Genomic DNA, 24,484 nt, shown 5'->3' on the forward strand with positions numbered 1-24,484 from the left:
TTTGTTATGCCGTCATTACAGGGTTGCCAGCAAGAGCACAAACAGCCTTCATGCCTGTCTGTGTGACGGTCTCTACAGACACCCCCCCCCTTGGAAAGTGAATGAATGTGTAGAGTCCATTTGGGAGGCATGGTGGTCAGTGGCCACAGCCAAAAGCACTTAGAAAAAAGTCATGGGAAGTGTGCATAGGCTTGATTTGATTCACTGTTTTATTTACTGTTGTGTAAACATTCTAAACATTCAGTCACTCCACATCAGAAAAACTTTGGTGCATATGGTTACAGTTTTTATGTCTTCTTTTCTGTTTGATATAGGTTTCACATGGATCCGTCAGGTACATTTGTACAGTGTGATGCAAGAGCGATTGGGTCTGCTTCTGAGGGTGCACAGAGTTCTTTACAGGAAGCCTATCACAAGGTAATATGCCTATGGTAGTTTTCATTTAGCTCATAAATGTAAAGGCTTTGAAGCTGTTCACTTCAGAAGTGTTAACAACTGAGGAAACAACGTTTCTAGATGGTGCTTTTCTGAAGAATGACTGTGCTTGTTTATGTCATCTGAGATGCTGTAAGCTAATTATCACCATTGCCAGCCTGTATCAGTATTATGTGCCAGTCCCTTATACTTGGTTGCAGCCATACGGCAAAATGTTGATGAAATCTTCATTGCTTGGATAGTATCAGGCTGGGGAGGAAGCTGTTTTAGTAACTGTTTTCACATTTTTTGTTAACTGTAATGTAAGTCCTTTTGTTGTGCTTTGGATAGCAAACTGGTTGCCTGACAGAACATGTTGTCAGACTTGCATTTACTGCTTCTGAAGGCAAAAAAGTTATCGATGGTATGTAAAAGGGCTCAGTGTTAGGCTCTGTCCTGTTTGGCATCTAAAACGGGTACCGACTTTGAGGGAATATGGGCAGATTTCTTGGCGAGGCTTATAAGGGCCTGTGGGCCAGTAGCCTAGTATCATCCTATGAACCTATTTCTCCGACCTTCAGGCCAACACTCCTGACCTATGTTTGAAGATGACTGTAATTTGGGCGTTGTTTCTTGATCTTTCCCTTATTCAAAATTACTCCAAAATGTGTTAGACTGGGTCAGAAATTGGTGCAAAGCAGTGGTCTCAAATTAAATGTAAAAAAAAAAATTGTACGGTTAATTTTGGTAAACAAAACCTTTTTCCATGCCATATAGATGACTCCCCCCTCCAATAAGACATTGTTGTAAGAGATCTAGGTACTCTTTGTTGATAATTCCTTTCTATTTCTTTTGACCTTCAGGTCTGCACAGTAGTTTGGAAAGCCTTATTTGTGTTTCATCTAATTTCCAAAGGCATCTCTTTTAGATTTAAAGACATCTTAATTCCCCTTTACGTGTATCTCATCAGACCACTTGTTACTAATGCCCCTTTTGGCATGTATTAGTCTAAACTTCACTTAACTTGAGAGACCTCAGAGTTTCCTAACTAAAAAGATTGTGACCTCAAAACTCTTGTCATCAATGTGACGTCCCTCCTCTGGGCCAGTAGTCAAGGAGCCTCAGTCATCACCACTGACATGGTGGGGATGTTCACTTAGAACAAAAATGGATACACACAGTATTTTCAGATACAGCTCTCTGCACCAAGCGCAATTTCTCTTAAAGGGAAAATCCCAGTGTTGAAAATTCGGGTCCAAACTAAAGCTGACCAAAGTAACACCCACTTTACCACGTCACACACATTCTCACCCACAGTGTCATTTTTCTTTTAAACGTCCTGTATATATTCAGTCCCAATCCTTATATGGCTCCCAGTGTTAACTACATCTCAGATTTATGTTTTATCACATTTAAGTCAGACTTCCAGCTTTTCTGCGTCTTTGCTCCCACCTGTCTCTGCACAGGCAGTAACTGTACAGCTGTTCAGGGTTTTTATGTAGTATCCTGAGTTTTTACCATTTTTTATTTATTTATTCATTTGTTCATTCATTCATTCATTTATTTTGCTGGTGTAGTTTCTGTTGCAACCACAATGAACAATCATTTTAAAAAACAAAGTTGAAATGCAACCAGTAGTTGTTAAGCACTTACAAGCACATGTAGTTTTATTGTAAGTGTCTAACAACTGATGTTACATTAAAAGTTTGGTTTTAAGAAGGATCGTTCATTGTGGTTCCCTTCAGTTTTCAAAACTGGTATGTAACATGCTTTTTCAGTTTCAGATTTCATATCCTTGAGAAAATCAACCTAACACAAGTCTTGCTATTTTAGAAACTTTCTAAGCTCTCAAGGTCAGTATTTAAAATCTGTCCCTATTTATGGTCTTTTGCTCCCCCAATTATTTTGTCTTTGTCCAGAGTTCTTGCTCTAAGCAACGGAGAGGTATGACACAGAGTTTCTCATGCTTTTCAACTATTCCTTATATTACAACTTTTTTAGAACTATCGTTCATTGCAGTTCATTTCTTCAGCAACTACCGTGAATGATAGTTCTAAAAACAATGTTGTAATATAAGGAGCAGGTGTTTTACTTGCAACTGCTTACTAACTACTCCTTTGCTTTTTAGAACGATGGTTCGTTGTTGCTAGTTTCTGTAGCAACCACAACGAACGATCATTCTTCAAAGCCAACTTTTACAGTCTGGAGCAATTCACTTTCACAAAAACATGTATGGGGGTTTCACAAAAATGTAGGGTTTGCTAAGGAAGGCTTCAGTTTTGCACTACGCTAAACCATATATTCTAGGTTAAAAAAAAAATTGATATGCTCCGTTGCTACTTGTTACTAGCTTCATTAGGTAATAAGACCAAGAATGGAAACATGAGGTTGTGTGTGTTAGGGCACTGGTCTCCTTTAAAAAATAACGTTCATCTTGCAGCAGCTCATGATATTGTTTAAGGAAGGCCAAGTTGCAGTTGTGTAGATGTCAGCTATGGTTGCCATACGGAAAAAATGCCAGGGAGTAGCCTTAGTTCTAGTGAAGTGAGCCTTGGGAGTTAAAGAAACAGGATTTCGAAACTCATTATGACAGATGTCTGTGGAATCAGCTAAATACATTGAAAGGGTATGTTTAGAAACTTCTTGCTCAGCTTTACTTTAGCAAATGAAATGAGCATATGGTGATAAGCGCTTGTAACTCATAACTCAGGGATTCTCTCAGATGAAGTCATGGCTGTTAAGAAGAGGGATTTCCAAGACGAGACCTGCATGCATTCAGAGGCTGCAACTCAAATGGCAAGAGATTTGATTTTTTTAAGCACAAAGAAAATGTGCCATGGAAGAATGGTGCCTCTAAATGGGGCTCTGAGATGGTAAGTACCTTGCAGAAAGCCTTATCATAGATCTTGAATAAAATGTCACATACAAGTTAGTCAAGGCACAAAATGTAACTAAACAATCTAAATCAAAGCACACAAACAACACAAAACACTGCAATTCGTAACACTGCAAAAATGTAAAACCTTAATCTTGCAACCTCTTGCACCCTTCCCTTCATTGGGCTGCCTTTGCTCACACAGGTGTAATCTCTAAAAATACTATCTCAATTTGCAGAAACTTGGACAAAAGAAGAAGGTTAAAGATAAAGAAACTTACCTTGTCCCTTTCATCTGAATTGTGTGAGCTTGTAGATACCATTACACAGCACATGCAACAAAATGTGATCCAATATACTAAAATGTCTGAAATAAAAAATTAAAAAATATGTACACATATATAAAACACTAAATGTTAGTAAAATGCAACTTGATAAATCACAGCACCCCCACCCCCCAGAAATCTTTAGAGAGGCAAGGGAAGCAGAACTTACACCAGCTAAAAGTTAGTAATGGCCATCAAATTAACCTTGATGAGAGAATAACTGAGCTCAAAATCAAAAATATATGAACCATAAGAAAAGGGGTAAGGACCGAGGGAGTAAGGAAAGAGCATACACCTTTGTAGTCATCCAAACAGAAAAGTCTGTCCTTTTTCTAAATATTAAACTGCTGAGAGAAAGAAAGCATAGAAGCTGCTCTTTAGGAAAAAGCAGACTCTTTGGCTATCACTGGAATTTAAGAAACAGAACCATCAACCAAAAAAAGGAAGGGATGAGTAAGACTAAAAGGTAAACAGCAGCACAATGAAGGGAAATAAGTAGATGAAAAGTTTTTAAGAAAATGAACCATTTGTCTCTTTGCTAGATAAACTTAGCTGGTTCGATGACTGTTGACCTCAGCGGAAATGTAGGAAGCATAGAAGAGTCCATCTAGCCATTAATCAGCCAGAGCACTTTTGACATGGTCCTCTGAAAGAGGAATCCTGGAACAGAAATTGGGATGCTTTGTGTTGGTCAATGAGGCAGATACAGTTTAAAGATTGTTTCCAACTGGGTAGCTTAGGGAAGGACCCAATTATGGGGTATCAACAAGTAATGGTAGAGTCTGTGCACAACAAAACTGTAGTCTCCTGGTATTCACAGTGCTACATGAAGTCATTGCAAATTGATTTCCCACTGAAATACTCTTATTGTCTCTTGGGCAATGTGGGTAGTAATGTGTTCCCCCTCCCTTGCTGAGGTTTTAGACTGTGGGCATGGTTTCTTTTTTGATTATAGAAAACTCCCTTTTAGAAAGAATCCTGAAAGGCCATGAGGAATACAAGACCTGCTCTTATCTCCAGAATGTTAATATGCTGATGAGATTCTTGAGGCATCAATGAATCCTGAGCTGACTGCACGTTGTAGTCCCCCCTTCCCACCCTAGAGGAGATGCATCTGTGGTCACTGTAGCATGAAGTGTATAAAGCTGAAATGGCGTCCCTGAATAATAGTTGTCTGTATCTAACCATCATTGCAGGTGTGATCGACAATTTTCTGATATCTAGATTGTGTAAAAGAGAGGACCAAGTTTCTGGGACTACTGGACACATTCTACCTACTAAGGAAACCCCATATGGAATCTGGCTTGAGTGGTCATGGTAATGGAAGCTGCCATGAAACCTTAAGTGTTGAAACGTTTTTCCATTGGAACATAACTGAGGCAAGTGAATGTAAACAGCTACCCCACTGGAGGTATAAGGTCCTGTCCTTGGAGAGAAAAGCTGAATGTACAGTAGCAAGCAAGTTACAAACTTGGAATACTGGGGATCGAGTTAGAAGCAACTGGGAATTCACATAGTTGACCATTTCTCCAAGGGAAGAGGGCATCTTGAGCAGGAAGTTTTTTTTGAGCCACGACTTCTCATAATGGGGCGTCAAGGCTCCTGTCATTCATTTAAAGGAAGCTTACTGGTTTCCTGCAAATTTAGAGATGCTGCAACTGTAACACGCACTTATTGAATACTCTGATGCTGAGGAGGAAAGCCCCAAGTTATTAATGACAGTCTCTATCCTGAAAGGCAAAAATGTCAGTGACATCTTTAGTATTTTGATATGCAGGTAGGCATCTTTGAGATCAAAAGAGCAGTGGATAAGCAGGGAAGGATTAATTGTTGTAGTGAGTATTTGAAATGTTCATTTTGGGATTAAGACATTTAGGCTGCTGAGCTATAAAATGGGTTTGTGGTGGTTTTTTTATTTATTTATTCCTTTAAGAAAGTTTGTGGTCTACACTCCTGTGGGAAGAGAGGGTAGCCTCCACCCTTTTAAGCTGGGAATTGCTGGTAAAGGCTTATTTGGGGCTATTATTCTAAGTGTCTTTGTTCTGATTTAAGCACTTGGGCTCCAAATGAGGTATTTTAAATTAGGAAGGTTTGTGATCTATACTCATGACAGGAGAGGATAGCCTATGCCTTTCTGAGCTGGGAATTGCTGGTTGAAGGCTTACTGAGTCTGTTCTAAAAGTATCTTTGTCTTGGGCTCCAAACTAGTTATTTTACATTAACAATGTTTGTAGTGTATACTCTTGTGGGGTGGGAGGGTAGCCTCCATCATTTTGAGCTGGGAATTGCTTGAGAAGGCTTTATTGTACCTGTTATTCTAAGTGTCTTTGTTCTGGTTTAAGCAATTGGGCTTCATACCAGTTATTTAACATTAGGAAGATTTGTGGTCTACACTTGTGGTAGGAGAGGATAGCCTATTCTATTCAGAACTAAAAACTGTTGTAAGTCTTATTGTGCCTTTATTTGTTTGGCTAGAGGGCTAGCTAATTTAAAAATTTGAATCTCTGTACCTGTGGCATTTGATGACCATGTTACTGAGAAGTGTGTTTTTGTGTTGAATATCTACAATTTATGACCTTTTTTGGTATTTAGTTAGAACTGCTACTCTGCAGGCAGTGGCGCCTGGCAGTAGTCTGTATAGTCATTGATACCTCAGTGTAATTCCTTCTTGTAATCTGTGTAGATGCCAGTCTCTCACAGTACAAGTTTTCCTTAAAATACCCAAACTGTCTAGACAGATTTTTTTTTTTTAGCTAACGGAGCGTCTAGTTTGAACAGTTGCTCAGCAAGTTCCTTTTATTGTTTACCTATTCAGTGTTTAAATTTCCCTCACTCCCAAATAGACCAGTAGCCACAGATATGCACTTCCGAACTCTCTCTGGTCACGCTGGTTGAGTTGGGGTATAGTGAGGCATTGTAGCAATTACCTCATGTACAATGACAACCCGCATATTCTTAATAAAACAACTATGTGAGCGGTGTAAATACGCTTCAACGCTGGAGGCAAAACTCTCACACTTCAACACTGGAGGCAAAACTCTCTCATACAATCAAAACTAATCAAGTAGAGGTTGTCAGTGACACTTGCACCACACCTACTGCACAGGGTAAAGACCCTACACATAAAACTACCTATACTGAGTAAAGAGACTCACATTTAGCTGCCTTTCCAGGGCTAGGATCCATCAAGTCACATAGGCACTCAGGTCATTGAACCACAGGCACCAATATCGACTGTGTCATAGTCCATGTGAGTGTTAATGACCTCAGACATCCCTTCCTTGAAGCCAGACATGATCAAGCTCACTGATTGTGTCTCAGGCAGGTATGAGCCTGGCACTGAGCAGCGTACTACCTTCTCCAAGGATGATGCCATGTTACCAACGAAAATGATTGGTTTAAAAAAAAAAAACTGGCATAGCTTATGGTGTCCGTCCAAGGGGGTACAAGATTTGACGGCCTGGGAGGACATGGTTGACAGACCACGCTGAGTTGCCAGGATGGTCTACACTTACCCTTCTAGGCTTTCATATATTGGCAATGACCTTTTCCTCCCCCATAGTGCCTTTTTAGGCAATGCCAGACTGATAAACCTCCTGACCTAACTGAACCTATGAAGGAATATCTAAAGGTGGTCTGCTCAATGCTAGAAGTCTTGAGAAGAAACTGCACTCCTTGCAAGCCTTCCTGTCCCTGGAGAGTGTAGACATCTGTGTAGTAATGGAGACATGGTTTAAAGTCGTGGAGAATACCCCAGCAATGCAAGATTATAAAGCCTTTCACACCTTTAGACCAGCTGGTGCATAGGAGGGAACTAAAGGTGGAGGAGTCTTGATCTATATTAAAACTAACCTCCCATCTAGACTAAAGTATATGACTCACTGGAACTCGTACATGTGCAACTCACCATATACAGGGTCCCGTAACCATATCTTTGCATCCTATAGGTTCTCCATGTCCCAGGAGAACCATACTGTCTATCGCAATGTACTAGACTCCCTCACCATTCAGCCAAATATGATATTCTTGGGGGATCTCAGCTACCTTCTATAGACTGGGAATCTTAAACCACCTCTCATGAACAAGCTCAGCGATTTCTAAACTTTAATACTAGCATCCTGGAACAGTTGGTCCATTCTCCAATAAGGGATACAAACATCCTTGACCCTTGTACCCATAAACATGGGGGCTGATGTTCTTCATCCTATGAAATGCCTTTGCTCATCTGATCTGACCATAAGGCAGTATTGCTCGAAATAAAAATTAAATCCAGGGATCCAGAGAAACCAAAATCCTTCAGGAACTATTCTAAGGCCAAAATCCCTCTACTAAGTGGCACCTTGGCTAAATTTCAAGCACCCCCAAACCCAATAAACACCATAGCACATGCTGAACTATTTACAAAATCTCTGTACAGCCATATTGATAACTGTATAAAGTGAGCTGTGCCTACTCGTATTAAGAATAAGACAAGCCACCCTGGTGGAATCACAATATTGATCGGTTATACAAAAAAAGAAAAAACTCTTGGCGAAGCGTAGGATTAACAAAGCCATACATGCTAAAAGCCTCCTGAGTAAACTAAACAGGCAGCTAAGAGGGTTAATTTATACTTCAAAACCTAAATTTGAAGAATAATTAGCTTCTCAAGCAAGGGACAACCAAAAAGCTTTTTACAGCTATGTCCATAACCTCAGAGGAAATGCACAATAATCCACAGAATTATTTTAAGTGGCATCACCCACACTGAACCAGAGGCCATTCCTCCCAACCATTACTAGAGAACAGGTCATCAGTGCACTTTCCAAGGCCAAAAACACTGCACTGATGGGCTTTGATAACATCCCAGAATGCTTAATAAATAGCATGAAACACCACCTCTCTGGTCCACTTAAATCACTTTTCAGCTGGAGCCTACAGTCGTGTTTTGTGCCCAAGGAATTGAAGCTAGCTGCAATCATTACCCAGCACAAAGGAGATCCAACCAGTGATTGGATAACTACAGGCCCGTAAGTCTGACTAGCCTCATATGCAAGGCCATGGAAAGAATCATCATGGAAATGATAAATGAGCAAGCACTGGACCCATCACAGTTTGGCTTTGTTAAAGGAACGTCATTCCTATTAAATCTGGAGGACTTTTCTGAGAGAGTCAGGATAAAGGTAAGACTGTCCACACAGCTTACCTTGGCCTGGCCAAGGCTTTTGTTACAATACCCCACTCGGGCATTAAAGACAAGCTTAGTAATATAGGTATAAACCCTTTTATCACCTGCTGGATAGCCAACTGGCTCACTGATATGACCCAGGAGGTCAAAATATGTGAGACCATCTCCACCAAGATGCCAGTCATGAGCGGAGTCCCCCAGGGCTCTGTACTGGGCCTGCTCCTTTTTGGCATCCATTTCTCTGAAATGGAAACAAATCCTGAAGTTTTACGGCTGACTAAGTTTACAGATGATTTCAAGCCAGGTTTATCATAGAGTCCCCTGCAGATACTAACATTCTTCAATAGCATTCTTCAAGAAAGCCTATCTCTGACTACCAAATGGTGCCAAAGCCGTGGTCTTTAACTCAGTGCTAAGAAATGCATAATTGTACCCTTTGGGACGTTAACCATTTTTGCTAATTACCATGTTGATAATACACCCCTAAGACTTGACCCAGTGGTCAGGGATCTCGGTACACATGTAGACAGTAGCCTTACCTTCGACCACCACATGGCCACAGTGGTGAAGACATCCCTTTATGTTGCCCAACTAAGTAAGGGCATGGCATGTAGTTCCAGAGTGGTCATTATCCCACCCTTATCAGACCAATCATAGAGTACAATGCTCCCTTCAGTATGTACATGACTAGGCATATGCAGTAACTAGAGCAACCTCAGAGGTTCCTTACAAAAGGAACAGAGTGTAACAAACCTCCCTTAAAGCCCTCCTACTCAGCCTCCTGTAGCTTGCTGATGGGTTATTATGCTTGGCTTACACTTATGAATCTCTTGCAAATTTGTAAGTCAAAAAGTACCAGAAATATAAAGTCTAGGGACCTGAATTTTGTCTGTGACTTAAATAGAACATGCTGGAGAGACAGGTGTGTGTCCCCTGAGACTGCCCATCTTACAGACCAAGCTTCCCATTAATGTGAATCTGAGTTCGTTTGTTGCCCAGTTTAAGTGCAATCTAGAGAAGTGTATGGGGAATAGGAAATTTACAAAGAAACCAATTCCAACCACGGTTCTAAGTTCCTTCTATTCTGAATGTAATGAATATCCAAGGAAAAAACTAATAGAGTAAGAAACACTCACTTTATTAAAACAAAGCTTTCGGGAATGTCCCTTCATTGTTTAATTAATGCATTTAATATTAAACGCATATATATGTGCATTAAAGCACAACCACCTGACACAGCCATCCTATAAGAACACAGTATAGTCATTTAAAACAAGTTAACATATTATCATGAAAATGTATATTATCATTAAAAACAAACAAATAAATCATGCAAAACAAATGTATTAGACCCATATTTTTCCTCAGAAAAACAATTTTCTTAGAAAATCCATATTCTATCAACATATAACACGTATATCAAAATTTGAATATTAAAAACAATCACATACATCGAAATGTTTTAAAATAATAATTCATGATACTGTTTCTGTCTAAATTCTAACATTAGTTTAACAGTTATCATATTATTTAGCCCTGGTTTTTTTGTCAGCATCCAACCTTATAATCCATTTATATTCAGAAATATCTAATTTATTATTTATATCACCAAGCCTTCAACTTCTACTTATTGTGTCCAGAACTTTAAATTTAAAGTTATGTGATTCCCCCTTTTTCATTTTATGTTGTGCTAATGCATTGGAAGAAATATTTCTTCTCATCTCTGACTTGTGCTCAATAATACGATCTTTTAGTGTCCTTGAACATTTACCCACATAAAATCCTGGCATTGTGTACATATAGCTAAATAGACAACCATTGTAGTTCTACAAGTTGCTTTGCCTGACACTTTATTTCATATCTTATGGCTTTCACCAATCACATTGCGCGTAGTCCTTCCATCCTCATTTCAGCCTCACGATTGGAGTTCTGCAGTATCAAGACCTGCCCATCATGGTTAGCCGGGTTATTTTCAATTTCAAAAGCATCGAGCTCATCCATTCTATTAATTTTCTCTTTCGACTGAATGGTTCTAACATTATTGTTTGGATGAATCCTCGGCCAAGAGAAAATGTGTCCCAGTTTGAAATCATTTATATCTGTTTGTAATTTCTGCTTAACTGCTTGTAACTTATTGTCCAGCATATTCAACCTATTCACCATCAGTTGATACGAACCTGAAATGCACATGAAATTACTCGAACTAGCTAATTCATTTTCAATTTTTATGATTTCATCAGTTAGGGCAGCCACAGTGGTGCAGTGGTTAGCATTGCTGCCTCACAGCAAGAGGTTCTCCGGTTCGATTCTCGGCTCGGGTGCCTTCTGTGCGGAGTCTGCATGTCCTCCCTGTGGTCGTGTGGGTTTCCTCCGGGTGCTCCGGTTTCCTCCCACATCCCAAAGACATGCTGCAGGTGGATTGGACACTCTAAATTGGCCCTAGGTGTGCGTGTGAGTGTGCCTTCTGTGGAAGGTTGGGCGCCGGGCTGGCAACTCGACACCGTAAAACTCCACTGCCATTCAATGTGCGGACAAGGTGATCCGCTGTGGCAACCCCTAACCGGGAAAAAGCCGAAAGAAGAAGAAGAAGAAGATGATTTCATCAGTTAGTTCTTTCTCTATAGGCAAAAAATAAGCATTCATTAACTGCATACATTCTTTACTTAGCTTTAAATTGAGCTGTTGCCAAGCTTTCAGCAGTTCAGGATATGTGTTAGCGTAAGCAGGCATTTTCAGGATGCGAAGCCCTCTTGGAACTATATTACATTGTAAGTAAGCTGAAAAGCTTAAACGTTGCCACTGAAACCTTTTAAAGGTTTGTACCTTCCTTTCCAGCTGAATCAATAAATTATTAAGATGATCATTTCAGGAGCTGGCATCGTATTCGATTCTTTATTACTCATAACCTGGGATACTAACGGGTTGCGTGATAACAACAGTAAATCCTGTATGGATTTTTTTACATTATTTTCTGTTCTAACGTCCATCTGCTTCATTGGAGCTGGCTGTGTCATTGTGGAGTTCATTTGAAAATAATGAAAATGAGCAACCAAGGTTGAAAAAACTTTTCTACAGACAAAGAAACCAATTCCAACCACGGTTCTAAGTTCCTTCTATTCTGAATGTAATGAATATCCAAGGAAAAACGAATAGAGTAAGAAACATAAAACAAAGCTTTCGGGAATGCCCCTTCTTCAGTGTTCAATTAATGCATTTAATATTAAACGCATATATATGTGCATTGAAGCACAACCACCTGACGCAGCCATCCTAGAAGAACACAGTATATTCATTTAAAACAAGTTAATTAATATATTATCATGAAAATGTATGTTATCCTTAAAAACAAATAAATCATGCAAAACAAACGTATTAGACCCATATTTTTCCTCAGAAAAAACAATTTTCTTAGAAAATCCATATTCTATCAACATATAACACATATATCAAAATTTGAATATTAAAAACAATCGCATACATCGAAATGTTTTAAAATAATAATTCATGATACTGTTTCTGTCTAAATTCTAACATTGGTTTAACAGTTATCATATTATTTAGCCCTGTTTTTTTGTCAGCATCCAACCTTATAATCCATTTATATTCAGGAATATCTAATTTATTATTTATATCACCAAGCCTTAAACTTCTACTTATTGTGTCCAGAACTTTAAATTTAAAGTTATGTGATTCCCCTTTTTTCATTTTTATGTTGTGCTAATACATTGGAAGAAATATTTCTTCTCATCTCTGACTTGTGCTCAATAATATGATCTTTTAGTGTCCTTGGACATTTACCCACATAAAATCCTGGGCATTGTGTACATGTAGCTAAATAGACGACCATTGCAGTTCTACAAGTTGCCTGACACTTTATTTCATATCTTATTCTACTTACTGATTGTTCAAAAGACTTTTGAGTACAAATATCAGCACAACAACTACAAACATGACATGGTGATGTTCCCATATTATGTGTTACTGGTTTCAGTGAATTCATTTCAAAATCTTTGTAACACAGCTTTTCTTTAAATTGTACATATTTCTATATGCAAACCTAGGTGTGTGTCCTAATATTGTACTTAACTCAAGTTGGGCCATTAGAATCCGCCAAGTCCTTCTAATTATTGATTCAACAAATTTGGTCATATTATATGTGGTAACATATCTCAGTTTGACTTGTGTATCACTATCCTCTCTTTCCAGAATTGTAGAATTACTAAAAATGGGTGTGCATATGCATCTCTGTTTTTCAATATATTGTCTCTTATTTCCATAACATATCCCATATTATATTCTCTATTTTGAAGCTCCTTGCATAATGCATCCATTTGTTGCTCACACTTGTATTGGTCTGTATTTAATCTACTAACTCTTAATAACTGACTTTTTATAATTCCACCAAATACATGTCGTGCATGCATGCTTCTAGCATGCATGTATCTATTGACCTGTAGCCACAGTCATACCAAATGAGTATGGGGTCAATGCTATCCGTGATTTTTTATGTGAGAATTCTAAGATGAAAGGGAGAGAAATTGAGGTTCTATGCAGTATAATAGAGGTTATCTTACAGAAGAATGTCTTCTTGTTTAATAAACAGTCTTACCTGCAAGTATCAGGTGTAGCCATGGGGACGCCCATGGCTAACACATGCTAATATTGTATTAAGTCAATGGGAAAAACAATATATTTTTAATGAAATGAATTTATATAAGAATAACATATTGTTTTATCAGCTTTTTGTTGATGACTGTTTTTTATTATGGGAAGGAAATGAACAATAGTTAAATGAATTCATGCTTTATCTGAATAATACAACTGATTTTTTAAGGTTTACAATGAATTCATCTAGCACTAAAATGTCATTCTTAGATGTTGAAATATATAAGGAATAACAATGGACTGGGAACGGGAACTTGTGTGTATAGGAAAAATGTACAGGTTAACAGATACACGAATGCTAAAAGCATACACGCTTGACATGTATTTGGTGGAATTATTAAAACTCAGTTATTAAGAGCTAGTAGATTAAATGCAGACCAATACAAGTGTGAGCAACAAATGGATGTATTATGCAATGAGTTTCAAAATAGAGGATATAATAAGAAGATGTTAAGTTGTCAATCTCGCCTTCATTCTTGCTGGATGGGTTCGGAGCCGACCTCGGCTCCGACTCGGCCACTCTAAAAGCTCGAGAGTTGGTTCCACCGGCTCGAGGCTCCCCCTATATCCCACAATGCTAGGCGGTATTACCTCAGATCTCGTTTGCCGCTACAGCTATCGAGGTGTTGTTTTTTTACCGGCTCAGGTTAGTTTGTAAAATCAGTCTATCTGACTAGTTTAAATCCCTTTTTCTTAACCAAAGTTTCATTTTTCTGTACTTTAGTGGAATTTTATCCCTTTTCTTCCATTATTCCCCTTTTTCTCCCTAAAGAACTTATAAGTTCTTTCCTTAGGCCTTCGGGCACTGCTATCCCTAAGTGGAGTGTTTGTGTTTGGTAGGGATATTTAATTAAACTAACTATCTAATTTTTATTAGTTTAATTTAATTTTTTCATAGTGTAATCGGTGTGGGTGTGTTCTGTGTGGTGGTTACACTTTCGGTTCCTTGATAATGTCCAAGGATTCAAAGGTCTCAGGCTTCAAGAAGTGTGACTCGTGCTGTCAGAAAATGTCTCTGACAGACGGTCACACTTCTTGTGTTTACTGCCTGGGACCTTTACACCTGCAGGACTCTTGTGCTGTATGCCATGGCTTCAGCCCCAGAGTCCTGCAGGAAAGAAAAAATAAACTTATATTGAGAGGTTTACTTAAGCCTGAGGGTTCCCTTACTGTTACTCAGGGCAAACCCTCTAAGGCTTCTAGGTCCTCGGCTCCAGCTTCTGAGTCGAGGCCTAAGGCTTCGAAACCTCCGTCTGCATCGGCTCCGGCTGGAGCCGATGAGTCTCAGACTGCAGTTTCTGTGGTTTCCTCGGCTCCGGCTGAAGCCGAGGCATTGGAAATTCCTGTGTCGGCTCCGACCAGACCGTCGGAGCCGACATCTAGAAAAAGGTCTAGGTCACCTTCCCTTGGCTCCGTTCATTTGGCTCCAGCGTCTCCCTTGCTGTCTGAACGGAGCCATAGATCTCACTCCTCTAGGTCATCGAGGCTTTCAGACCATGACCTTCAGAGGGTAGTGAGTCGACTTCTTAAGTCCGAGCCACTGGCCCAAATGCTTCAGAGCCCGACTCATCAGTCGATGCCTGACCCTGTTCCTCATTATGTTCCTCCTCCGACTCCGTTGAGCTCGGAGCCGGGGCGTTTCGGAACCGAGACTGTGGTAGCGTCGGAGCTGATACAAATGTCTTCGGCTCCGTCGTCGGCTCTGATTTCTTCCTTGGAAGAATCTCAGCGCCGGACTTCCCTCGTCGGCTCCGAGGGGGTGAGTGGCATCGGACCCTTGTCCGACCCCGTTCTCCCTCTCGGTGCTTCGGCGCTGGTGAGTTCGGCTCCGACATCGGCCTCGGAGCCATCACTGTCGGTGCCGAGGGGGGTCCTCAGCTTTTCAGAGCGGGGGCCTCTGGCTCTGCCTGACAGGGGTGCATTTGAGGTCATGCGGAGCGTGTTGGAACCTGGTTCAACTCCACAGTCGGCTCCGTCCGCCCCTCCCTCTTCGGTGCCTCAGGTCATGTCTACTCACTCCCTCATCCCAGACCGCAGAGATCCAGCTCCTCAGGAATCCCCTGTGGGGATCTCATCCTCTTCCGAGACCTCTCCTGAATTGGCAGAAGAGCCCCCTAGGAAGAGAAAAGTGTAAGAGGAAACACTTAGACTCACCTGAGTCTGTCACCTCTGACACAGATTTAGAGGATTCTGAGGGTTCCCCCCGTTCCCCTTCTGAAGATGTCTCCTTTGCAGACATTCTAGAAATCCTCAAACAGAGGGGAAATTGGCCAGCCCTTAACCCTTCGGAGGATGAATCTGTGTACCTTGAGGCGTTTGGCTCTCGCCCTTCCACCTCCTGGGTGTCCCCCCCCCCTTTGACCCTCTCATGCAGGTGGTAGCAAAAAAGGCATGGACGGCTCCTGATTCAGTGGACCCCACCCCCAGGAGACCCTCCAAATTTATCACGGCACCAGCAGATAAACAATTTCTAACCAAGGGAGTTTCTGTGGATGCTATGGTGGTAGCTGCTGCCACCAAGAAGGAACTAGCTGATCCTTCGGTGCCTGTCCATCCACCTAACAAGGAATCTAGGTCTATGGACAGGTACGGCAAGTGGATGTTCTCGTCAGCGACCTTTGCAATGCGTTCGCTGAACTACCTATGCCATTTTTCTCGTCTTCAATGGGACTTGATCAAAGAAGCGAGTGACATGTTGAAGGATCCTACAGCTGCGGGTTTTCAGGACAAGATGAACACTCAGCTGGCTACCCTGAATTCTATAGCTAACTCCTCCATGCGCCTCCTTTCGTATGCGGCTGATGGAGCGAGCAGGGCCGCAGGGACAGGTGTGGCCTTACGCCGGCATGCCTGGATGCGGCTATGCAACTTTGCGGACCCCTTTAAAACGTCGTTCACTAATTCCCGTTTGATGGGGCATCTCCTTTTGGTCCTCAAGTGAAAGAAACCTTGACTAGGTGCGAGACTGATGGCAAGACTCTTTCTGCCGTCGGAGTCCGTTTTTCTACTCCTTCTAGGCCTTACCCCAAAGGCCAGAAAGGTGGGAAAATGTGGTTCCGCAAACAATCTCAAGGGAATTTGCCTGACGCACAGAGTCGGTTCCCCTCCAGAGGCAGAGGAGGGAACAATAATGGTAGACGTCGCCCCAGAGGCAGAGGGGGTCCGCAGAACCAGGGCAATCGAGAAACCTTTTCCGACAAGCCCTTTCAGCATCCCTGAGGTGTTGCCCGACTGTCCACCTTTGGAGGCAGTCGGGGGAAGATTGTCACTGTACCCAGAAGCCTGGCTATCCCTAACCCAAGACAAGTGGGTACAGTCCATCATTTCCGAAGGCTATTCCATTCCCTTCGTTCGCATTCCAAACCAATCAAAAAAATCCCTTCCAGATGTTCCAGCTCAAAGGGATATCGCAGCCTTGGAAATTTCAAAGCTGCTTACAAAAAGAGCAATTCAGCCAGTTCCAGCAGACCAGCGAGGATCCGGAATCTACTCCAGGTTCTTTTTAGTTCCAAAGAAAACAGGGGACTGGAGACCAATTTTGGATCTCAGTATCTTGAACAAGTCGGTCAAGAAAACAAGATTTTGGATGGTCACGCTACAGTCCATCCTTCCCCTATTGGGAAAGGAAAACTGGATGTGCTCTATAGACCTTCAGGATGCGTACTATCACATAAAAATGAACAGACGCTCCAGAAGATTCCTCCGCTTCAGGCTGGGAACCAGTCATTTTCAATTCAGGGCCCTGCCCTTTGGTCTCACCACTGCCCCCCCGGGTGTTTACCAAATGCATGGCAGTGGTAGCTTCTCACCTGAGACGTCAAGGATTCCAGGTGTTTCCATATTTGGACGACTGGCTCCTCACAGCTCCCACCAAGCATCTTCTTCTTCTAGCTAGAGACTACACCTTTCGCATTTGTCAAAATTTAGGTATTTCAATAAATTGCGAAAAGTCTGTTTTGTCACCTTGTCGTACTATTACCTTCATAGGCGCAAATCTAGACACAGTCAACATGTCTGCGAGACTAACAGATCAGAGAATAGCAGACATACACAAAATGGTCTCGCTCCTCTTCAGCAGCAACAGAGTCAAAGCCAGGTTAGTTCTGAAGGTATTGGGGATTATGGCGGCTGCCATTCCTCTGCTTCCATTAGCCAGATTCCACATGAGAATCCTTCAGTGGATGCTCTTCACACAATGGTCATACCAGCAACTTCCGATGTCCCACACCATTATGATTACACAAACGTGCAAGAATCATCTTCGGTGGTGGATGTCTTCCCCTCAGCTCTTGTTGGGAAGACCCTTTGTTCCTTCCCCTCCGGTTGCTACTCTGACAACGGACGCCTCCCTGATCGGGTGGGGGGGCATTATCAGGGCAGAACTGTCCAGGGCACATGGCAACCAGACGTATGCCACTTGCACATAAATGTTCTAGAGATGAGAGCAGTGCTTTTAGCGTTGCAAGCCCTTCAAGACTCTCTTCCCTTGGGAACGATAGCAATCCAGACGGACAATATGTCTGTAGTGTGGTATATCAACAAACAAGGCGGAACCAGGTCCTATCCCCTATGTCGAGAAGCACTCAGACTGTGGCAATGGGTGATTTCTTCTCAGCGGTTTCTGATAGCAACGCACATCCCCGGGAAGTCCAATCAAATCGCGGACAAGTTGAGCAGAGCTATTCTCATGCCTCACGAGTGGTCTCTGAAAGACTCTGTTGTGAGAGAAATTTTTCTCAAGTGGGGTCAGCCTTGCTGCGATTTTTTTGCTACTCCCCAAAACAGCAAGTGCAGAGATTATTTCACCCTATTTCCGTTACCAGGCCAGCCCAGCAGAGACGCTCTAGTCCAAGTTTGGCCCCGGGGACTTCTGTATGCATTTCCTCCCTTCCCACTAATCTCTCAAGTGATACAGAAAGCTATCGCTCAGAAGGCCTCAGTGATCCTCATTGCTCCTTACTGGCCTCGACAGGTTTGGTTCCCCTTTCTGCATCAATTTCTGTTGGAGCAACCTTGGCATCTGGACCTAGTTCCAGATCTTTTGATCCATCAGTCGGGTCAGTTACATCGCTACCTCCCCTCTCTGAACCTCACTGCTTGGTTCCTCCAGTTCCAACCTTAGCCAGGCTTCCTCAAATATCTCACTCTGTTCGAGATATTTTAATAGCTTCCCATAAATCTTCCACTCGAAAGATTTATCTGAGTAAGTGGAAACGTTTCGCCTATTGGGCTCAAGGAAGGGACTTAGATCCTTTCACTGCTCCCATCCATATGGTTCTTGATTTTTTAGCTGAACTCTTTCATGCAGGTTCATCTCCTTCTACTCTTAAGGTTCAATTGGCAGCTATAAATAACTTTCATGTGGGCATTTCAGAGTCTGCCATAATGTCCCACAAGCTTTGCAAAGCCTTTTTGAAGGGAGTTTTTCTACTCAGACCTCCTATAAGAAATCCTCCTCCTCCTTGGGACCTTAATTTAGTTCTCAGTTCTTTGATTCTCCCCCCTTTCGAACCTGCAGCTTCCTGTTCTTTGAAATTGCTATCATGGAAGACTCTCTTTCTGGTAGCTATTACTTCAGCCAGAAGAGTTTCAGAACTTCAGGCGCTCAGCTGTCGACCACCATATCTGTTGTTCCACAAAGACAGGGTATCCTTACGAACCAACCCGTCCTTTTTACCTAAGGTAGCCTCTGCTTCTAACCTAACTCAAAGCATTGACCTTCCTGTGTTCTTTCCAGAATACTCTAATAGGTCTGAACAAAAATTGCATTGGCTAGATGTTCATCGTCAGTTAAGGTACTATTTGGATAGAACCAAACAATTCAGAAAATCTGACCAGCTGTTTGTCTCTTATGCAGAGGGCAGAAAGGGACTTTCTGTTTCCAAGGTATCACTATCTAGATGGCTAACATCTCTAATTTCCATTGTCTATGAAATAAGACATCAAAAACTGCCTAACAAACCTAAAGCCCATTCCACCAGAGCTTTGGCTACTTCTATAGCCTTCCAAGACAGACTGCCTATTGACACCATTTGTGCAGCGGCTACTTGGGCTACTCCTCACACTTTCATTTCTCATTACAAGTTGGATTTAGCTTCTAGACATAGAGCTAACTTTGGTTCCACTGTTCTCAAGAGTCTGTTCCGATAGGCCACCCGGGACAAGGTGCTCGGGACGCGGTCCCATCCAGCAAGAATGAAGGCGAGATTGACAACTTAACATATAGAAGTTATGTTCTTACCATAACGTTCCATGTTAGTTGTCTTCTTCTCGCCTTCTTTCTTGCATCCCACCCTCCTTCCCCCTAGCCTGGACAGACCTGGAGGAGTTTGATTGTGACCTCTCTTTCTACCACCTGTATTGTACATAGGTATATGTTTGTTGTACATATATTCCTTCTTCAGGTTTCAGGTCACCTTTCTACCATTCCCTTTGTAGAGGTGGATTCTTTCCCTTTCCAGTGGTTCTGGAGTTAATACCGCCTAGCATTGTGGGATATAGGGGGAGCCTCGAGCCGGTGGAACCAACTCTCGAGCTTTTAGAGTGGCCGAGTCGGAGCCAAGGTCGGCTCCATACCCATCCAGCAAGAAAGAAGGCGAGAAGAAGACAACTAACATGGAACGTTATGGTAAGAACATAACTTCTATTTATGTACCTACCGTAACGTTCCATGTTAGTTGTCTTCTTCTCGCCTTCTTTCTTGCTGGATGGGTTCGGTGACTCGGCCTATACTATAGCTCAAGAGCTATTTTTACCGGCTCAAGAGCTATTTTTACCGGCTCAAGGCAGCCCTATATCCCACAATGCCATGTGCTAACTCCCCAGATCTCGTTGACGGCTAACACATAGTATAGTTTTATTGTTGCCAAAAAATGAGCCATTTATATAAAAATACGGTCTACCTGCTGGTAACACTCATGATACGGGTAACCCTGAATAACTATGTATCATGAAAGAAAAGGACTCAGAGACCTTCAAGTCTGTCCAGGCTAGGGGGCAGGAGGGAGGGACGCAAGAAAGAAGGCGAGAAGAAGACAACTAACATGGAACATTATGGTAGGTACATAACTTCTTAATGTTAAGTTGTCATTCTCGCCTTCATTCTTGCTGGATGGGACAGCGTCCCTAGCACCTTGGTCCTGGGTGGCTCAACGGAACAGACTCCCGAGTATGGTGGAACCAAAGTCAGCTCTATTTCTGGAGGCTATATCAAGTTTGTAATGGGTAATAAAAGTATGTTGAGAAGCCCATGTAGCTGCTGCACAAATGGCATCTAATGGTAACCTTGCTTGAAAGGCTGTTGAGGTTGATAGTGCCCTGATTGAATGAGCCTTGGGTCTTGAAGGAAGTTGTTTGTGTCTCAACTCGTAGACAAAGGTAATGATGGATGCTAACCATCTGGAAAGAGTTACCTTTGATACTGGAAGTCCTTTCTTTCCTTCAGCATGAGAGGAAGAGCTGTTCTGACTTTCTGAATTGTTTTGTCCTGTCTAGATAATACAGCAGTTGACGATGAACATCCAAGGAATGTAGTTTCTGTTCTGCCCTGTTTGAATAATTTGGGAAGAAAACAGGAAAGTCAATAGTGTGGTTCAGATTTGATTCGGAAGAAACTTTTGGTAGAAAGGAAGGATTCGTTCTGAGAGCTACCCTGTCTTTATGAAAAACCAAATAAGGGGGATGGACAGACATGGCCTGAAGTTCCGACACCCTTCTGGCAGATGTTATAGCCACCAAAAACAGAGTTTTCCAAGAGAGAAGCTTGAGGGAACAAGAAGCTGCATGCTCAAAGGGAGGGAGAATTAATTAAGTTAACAACAAATTTAGATCTCATTGTGGAGGAGGATCCTTAATGGGAGGTCTGAGCAAGAAGATGCCCTTGAGGAAAGCTTTACAGAGTTTATGGGACATAATATTGGTTTCCGAGAGCCCTACATGAAAATTGGCAATGGCCGCTAGTTGTACTCTAATAGTGGCCGACGACGACACTGAATGAAAAAGCTCCGCCAGAAAATCTAGAACTTTATGAATTGGTGCATTAAAAGGATCTAAGGACCTAGCTTCTGCCCAGAATGAAAAACGCTTCCATTTACTCGCATAAGTCTTCCTAGTATTGGACTTATGGGAGGCAAAAATTATATCACGGACAGGAAGAGAAATAAAGGGAAGCCTGGCTATGGTTGGAAGTGGAGCAACCAAGCTGTGAGGTTGAGGGACTGAAGAGACTGGTGCAGCTTGCCCGTCAGATGGTTCAAAAGGTCTGGAAATGGTTCCAGATGCCAGGGCTGTTCCAGTAGATAACGGTGCAGGAACGGAAACCATACTTGTTGAGGCCAGTACAGAGCAATGAGGATCATGTTGGATCTCAATGCGGTTGCTTTCTGAATTGACTGCGGAATCAACGGAAAAGGGGGAAAAGCGTATAGAAGACCCCGAGGCCAATCGTGGACAAGAGCGTCTCTGGGGGGATGGCCTGGTAAAGGGAAGAGTGTGAAGAAGTTGAGACACTTGCTGTTTTGAGGTGTTGCAAAAAAGTTGCAGCAAGGCTAGCCCCACTTCTGGAAAATTCTCTCTGCTACCGCCTGATTTAGAGACCACTCGTGAGGCATGAGAATTGTCCTGCTCAGTCTGTCCGCTATGACGTTGGACCTCCCGGGGATGTGCGTTGCCATCAGAAACCGTTGAGAGGAGATCGCCCATTGCCAAAGTCTGAGTGCTTCTCGACATAGGGGGTAGGGCTTTGTTCCGCCCTGCTTGTTTATGTACCACACTACAGACATATTGTCCATTTGAACTGCTATAGTCCCCATGGGAAGAGAGTCCTGAAGGGTTTGCAATGATAAAAGCACTGCTCTCATCTCCAGGACATTTATGTGCAGGTGGCATTCTAATTGTTGCCATGTGCCCTGGACAGTCCTGCCCTGATAGTGCCCCCCCCCACCCAATCAGGGAGGCATCCGTTGTCACCGTGACAACTGGAGAGGGAAGAACAAAGGGTCTGCCCTGAAGAAGTTGAGGGGAGACCATCCACCAGGAGAGGTGTTTTTTGCAAATTGGGGTTATCAGAATGTTGAGAGTCGTTGGGAGCTGTTGAAAGGACCACTGAGAAAAAAGCATCCACTGGAGAATTCTCATGTGGAAGCGGGCTAAGGGGAGAAGGAGAATCGCCGCTGCCATGAGGCCTAATGTTTTCAGTACTAACTTGACTTGAATTCTGTTGGATTGAAACAGAAACTGAACATTCCGCCGTATGTCTGTCACTCTCTGAGGTGGTAATGTTGCAGACATTTCTGTATAACACGGCGCCTATGAAGTTTATACATCTACAAGGAGGATTTTGCGAAATTTATGGAAATACCTAGTTTGTTGCAAATGCGAATGGTGTAATCCCTGGCTATGATAAGATGCTGCTTGGTGGTAGCGGTAATGAGCCAGTCGTCTAAATATGGAAACACCTGGAATCCTTTTTGTCTCAGGTGAGCCGTGACCACTGCCAAACATTTGGTGAACACCCGGGGGGCTGTGTTGAGACCAAAGGGCAGGGCTCTGAATTGGTAATGACTGGCTCCCAACCAGAAGCGGAGAAACCTCCTGGAACGCCTGTGTATCTTTACATGATAGTACGCGTCCTGAAGGTCTAACAAGCACATCCAGTTGTCTCTGCCCAAGAAGGGCAGAATGGACTGCAGCGTTACCATCCGAAATTTTGTCTTCTGCACAGACTTGTTCAGTCTGCTGAGGTCCAAAATGGGTCTCCAGTCTCCTGTCTTTTTTGGTACCAAAAAGAACCTGGAGTAGATTCCAGATCCTAGCTGGTCTGCTGGGACTGCCTGGAATACTCTTTTTTTCTAACAACTTTTTTATCTCTAGCTGTGCCTGACCCCTTTGTCCGGGTGGTACGTCTGGGAGGGGTCTTGGCGGTTGGATCGGAGAGGAAATGAAGGGGATTTTGTAACCCTCGGATATGATCGACTGTACCCATTTGTCTTGAGAGAGGGATTGCCAGGCTTCCGGGTACAGAGATGATCTTCCCCCGACTGCCTCCGAAGGTGGACAGTCAGGCAGCTTCTCAGGGATCTGGTTCTGTGGACCCCCTCTGCCCCTGGGGCGGCGTCTGTTATTGTTCCCTCCTCTGCCTCTGGGGGGAAGTTCACCACTTGCGGCAGGCGCGACTCCTTGTGGTTTGCGGAACCACATCTTTCCACCCTTCTGACCTTTAGGGTATGGTCTAGATGGTGTGGAAAAGTGGACTCCCACGGCTGAGAGGGTCTTACCATCTTGCTCGCACCTGGTGAGGGTATTCTTCACCTGAGATCCAAACAACTCTGAACCATCAAAGGGAGTGTTGGTGAAGGACACCTTGAAGGGATCAGCAAAGTTACAGAGTCGCATCCAGGCGTGACGTCTTAACACAACACCTGTGCCTGCGGCCCTACTCGCTCCATCGGCTGCATAAGAGATAAGCCGCATGGAGGAGTTGGCAATGGAATTCAGAGTAGCCAGCTGGGAGTTAATCTTGTCCTGATACCCCGCAGCAGAAGGATCCTGTATGGTTTCACCCAGTTCTTTGAGCAAATCTCTGAAGGCGGGTGAAATGACATAAATAGTTCAGCGACCGCATGGCAAAGGTCGCTGAAGCAAGTGTCCACTTACCGTACCTGTCCATAGTCCTGGACTCTTTATTAGGAGGATGAACAGGTACAGAAGGATCAGCTAATTCCTTCTTAGTGGCGGCTGCTGCCACCATAGCATCTACCGATGCACCTTTGGTCAGAAATGGTTTGTCTACTGGAGCAGAAATAAATTTAGAAGGCCTCCTAGGGGTAGGTTCCATCGATTCAGGAGCTGCCCACGCCTTTCTGGCCACTACTTTCATCAGTGGGAAAGGAGGGGACACCCAGGAGGAGGAAGGGCGAGACCCAAAAGCGTCAAGGTAAACCGACTCGTCCTCGGAGGGTTTGAGGGTGGACCAATTCCCCCCTCTGTTTCAGGATCTCTAGGATGTCTGAAAAGGAGACATCCTCAGAGGGAGATCTC

The 24,484-nt window shown here is 42.9% G+C and overlaps 1 protein-coding gene across 1 annotated transcript in view; it reads left to right on the forward strand.

Annotated features, from left to right (window-relative positions):
- Positions 1–24,484, forward strand: part of PSMA5 (proteasome 20S subunit alpha 5) — a 241,901-nt gene that overhangs the window by 56,638 nt on the left and 160,779 nt on the right. The window contains 1 exon segment of the mRNA XM_044076882.1: positions 315–417. Coding sequence (XP_043932817.1) covers positions 315–417 — 103 coding nt within the window.

This window comes from Protopterus annectens, chromosome 7.part0 (genome assembly GCF_019279795.1).
Source record: "Protopterus annectens isolate FY-2018-M chromosome 7.part0, PAN1.0, whole genome shotgun sequence".
Taxonomy (NCBI): Eukaryota; Metazoa; Chordata; order Ceratodontiformes; family Protopteridae; genus Protopterus; species Protopterus annectens.